At 44.8% G+C, this 3611-nt stretch overlaps 1 protein-coding gene across 2 annotated transcripts in view; it reads left to right on the top strand.

Moving 5' to 3' along the window:
• PPP2R2A (protein phosphatase 2 regulatory subunit Balpha) overlaps positions 1-2928 on the top strand; it is a 52024-nt gene extending 49096 nt beyond the window's left edge. For both annotated transcript variants that reach the window (XM_040346113.1, XM_040346112.1), the window contains exon 10: positions 1877-2928. In XM_040346113.1, the coding sequence (XP_040202047.1) occupies positions 1877-2156 (280 nt within the window). In that variant the 3' untranslated portion in view covers positions 2157-2928. The remainder of the gene's footprint in view (positions 1-1876) is intronic.
• The last annotated feature ends 683 nt before the right edge of the window (positions 2929-3611 follow it).

Genomic DNA, 3611 nt, shown 5'->3' on the forward strand with positions numbered 1-3611 from the left:
CTCGCCTAGAGGATACTGCATCTGTTCCCTGCCGGCTTGAAGAGTGAGAACTGAGCAATCAAAGACAGCTGATCGCACAGTTTTCGGTCTTCAGTGACTGCTGGGCACCGCCTCTCTACTCTGCTCCTCTAGCGCTCACTGAAACGCCAGACTGAAGGGGCCAGAGTGGCTGGCTCAGGCTCCCAGCAGCGCGCTGAGAGGCTGTGCCAGCTGTTGATCAGGCATGTGATCTGGATGGATTCTGACATTTAAAGTCAGAGTCTGGACTGGCTGGATGATATCAGCTGACGGTGAACATAAGCCAGGCGCTGTTGGCCAACTATGGGTCACAGGAGAGCAGAAATAAGTGCACTCCTGTGACCCACAGAAGAGGTAGGCCCAAAAGCGCTTTGGCCCTACTACTTTTTAATTGAGATTTCTTCTGGGACAACAGCAGCATGTCGGGGGATATTGTCAAGTCTGTCCATGTGGGGGCTGGTAATTTAGTTGATCACTTTTAACATTACATGGTCTAGTAGGAAGCACCTTAAAGCAGAGGTCTGGTTTAAAAAAAAAAATTAAAAGTCAGCAACTACTAACACTGTAGCTGCTGACTTTTAATAGGGAGACTTACCTGTTCTGGGTGCCCGCGATTACTGCAGTCGAAGCCGAGCAAACGCTCGGGTCTCTGCTGCGCCGCCACCATCCTCGGTGGGGGAATCAGGAAGTGAAGCCTTGCGGGTTCACCGCCCGATTCCCTACTGCGCATGCACGAGCGATGTGAATGGATGGGACACACACAAGGTCCCAGAAGACACTGCTCCCCCATTCCACAGGAGGCAGCCGAGGAACAGAAGAAAGAAGACGAGCTTCGGATCAGGAAGTGGCAGATTTGGACGATCTGCCTAGCAACAGGCACTTCAGGTATGTATAAAAAAAAAAAAAAAAAAAATTTTTGCAGCATTTTAGAATTTTGTATTTCTTGGATTGCTCTGGGGACATTCTGAACTTTCTTTTCCATTTCTAATTGAATATAAATCCTTAAAGAAGAAAGTAGTTTAACCTTTACACAGGTTTAGAGACACAATAGTAAGACTTTAATTTTTGGTGTGGAATAGAAAGTGTGTTGAACTACTACAAAAATCTAATCAGGATGACCGCACACTGATGCCTGTAAAACTCCATGATTATTTGCCTCTTGGAATGAATCACGTAAACAGTTTCTGTTGTGGATATTTTAAACATTTGCAATAAAGGAGTTGGTGTTTTATGGGCATCAGCGTGCAGTTATCCATATTTTCTGAAGTTCTGCGGTTGCAAGCTGGACCCACAGCTATTCCTGGGGCTTAAAGGGGTTGTAAAGGTTTGTTTTTTATTTTCTAAAAAGGTTCCTTTAAGCTAGTGCATTGTTGGTTCACTAACCTTTTCCTTCGATTTCCCTTCTAAAGGTTTATTTTTTTTTTTTCCTTTTGTCTGAATTTCTCACTTCCTGTTCCTCCTAGGTAAGCTTGCCCCCATCATCCGAGCCGTTCTGGCTGGGAGTTAGTCAGTGTGCTCGCCCCTCCATTGGGACTACATCCCTGCAGGGAGACGCAGGGATGTAGTCCCAAGGGAGGGGGCGGGCACGCTGACTAACTTCCAGCCAGAATGGCTCAGATGATGGGGGCAAGCTTACCTAGGAGGAACAGGAAGTGAGAAATTCGGACAGACAAAGAAAAAAATTTTTTTTTAAAAGGGAAATGGAAGGAAAAGTTAAGTGAACCAACAATGCAATAGCTTAAAGGAACCTTTTTAGAAAATAAAAAACAAACCTTTACAACCCCAAGTTGGGTGGACTGACCTGGAGTGGTGTGTAAGTGTTTGTTTTTTTTAAACTATTATTTTTTTTAATCTGCAGTGTTGTTATGACCGGGTCCTACAACAACTTTTTCCGAATGTTTGACCGCAATACCAAGCGCGACATTACTCTGGAAGCATCGCGGGAAAACAGCAAGCCGCGCATGGTGCTGAAGCCACGGAAAGTGTGCGCCAGCGGCAAGCGAAAGAAGGATGAGATTACGGTAGACAGTCTGGACTTCAACAAGAAGATCCTGCACACAGCCTGGCATCCTAAGGAGAACATCATTGCTGTGGCCACAACCAATAACCTGTATATATTCCAGGACCGAGTGAATTAGTACTGGCCTTTCTGAGTGGGACAGTCCTTAGTCCACCTAGTTCCAATAGTCAAGCCTAGAATTCGTAAATTCCCTGTTCCAAAACCGAAGAAAAACTTCTGACAGTGCGGGAACTTTGCCAGTCCCTCCCCGTCTGACTTTTCCAGTGTTTAAGGTGCCATCAAATGTCCTTTTTATAGCTGCGCAGGGTTGGGCCCTGCTCCTGACGTTTTCTAACGACAGGGTTTACTGTACTTTTTTTTTTTTTTTGTCTTTCTTTTTAACCATCTTGCCTAATATGTAGATTAACTTTTGTCTATTTTATTTTGTGATGTCAATGGCATTGCCAGCCTATACCCCATGGGACCCTTTCTGGTGGAGAGTGATCAGGCTGGGTTCATGGTGTAATCATTTTTTCCCCTTCCAAAGTCAGTCATATTTGTTACTTTTTTATTCACTCCATTTTCTTTTCTCTTCATGGCTTCTTTTTCTGTGTTTTTTTTTTTTTGCCCCCCTACATTTTCTTTACAGTTTGCTCTCTTTCCTGGTATCCATCCCTCCCTACTTCCTCTCCCAACTCCTGCTCTTCCTCATCCTGCCCTGCGCTGGTGCAAATCCGACTGCTAGAAAGCACACAGGGAGATGGGTTAACCACGGCAGGGTTGGCAGCATGGGGGGGGGGGGGACAAGGCTATTACTGAGAGTTGTGTCCTGGTCTCTCATTTATAATGGCGACCTGACTGTATTCACTTCTTGCCTTGTCTGGCGCTGAAAAGGGGGGAGGGGGGGGAAGGACTTAAAAATAAAAAAGCCAAAAAAGGATAAAAACTACTGAATAAAAGACAAGTGAAAAAAAAAAAGCTTTGTGTGTAACAGACGTTATTATAAGTGTGTTGAGTGACTTCCATCGTTTTGGCTTTGTATCTCATGATGATATCTCACCTTCTGGTTCTCTACTTCAGTGTATAAGGCGTTTCCTTCCATTTTTGATACAGTAATAGGGTTTATTAAGGTCTTATTTGAGAATTGTGGCCCACTTCTCATATCACATACATTTTTACAGTTTAATTTACCTTTGTAATACTTGTGTGCTTAATAAAGTGACCCTTTAAAGAGGAAGTAAACCCTCTTTAAAAAAAAAAAAAAACACCTGCAAGAGAAAGGCATAATGAACTAGTATCATAGCATACTAGCTCATTATGTGGCACTTGCCTGAAATCGAAGCTGCCGAAGTGCTCCTCATTCCCCGACGCCGCCATGTCACCTCTGAGCTTCTTCCTGGTATTGCCGCTCCGGCGATGTGATTGGCCGGAGAGGCGATGACGTCACTCCCGCGCGGGACCGGCATAATCCCATTCATTATGCCGGGACGCTCAGTGCGCCTGCGCCGTAGACATCGATGCATTTTTCTCTGCAGATATCTCCGTAACCATGTAGGTTAAGGAGATATTTCTTGCACCTACGGGTAAGCCTTAA

This window comes from Rana temporaria, chromosome 3, assembly GCF_905171775.1.
Source record: "Rana temporaria chromosome 3, aRanTem1.1, whole genome shotgun sequence".
NCBI lineage: Eukaryota > Metazoa > Chordata > Amphibia > Anura > Ranidae > Rana > Rana temporaria.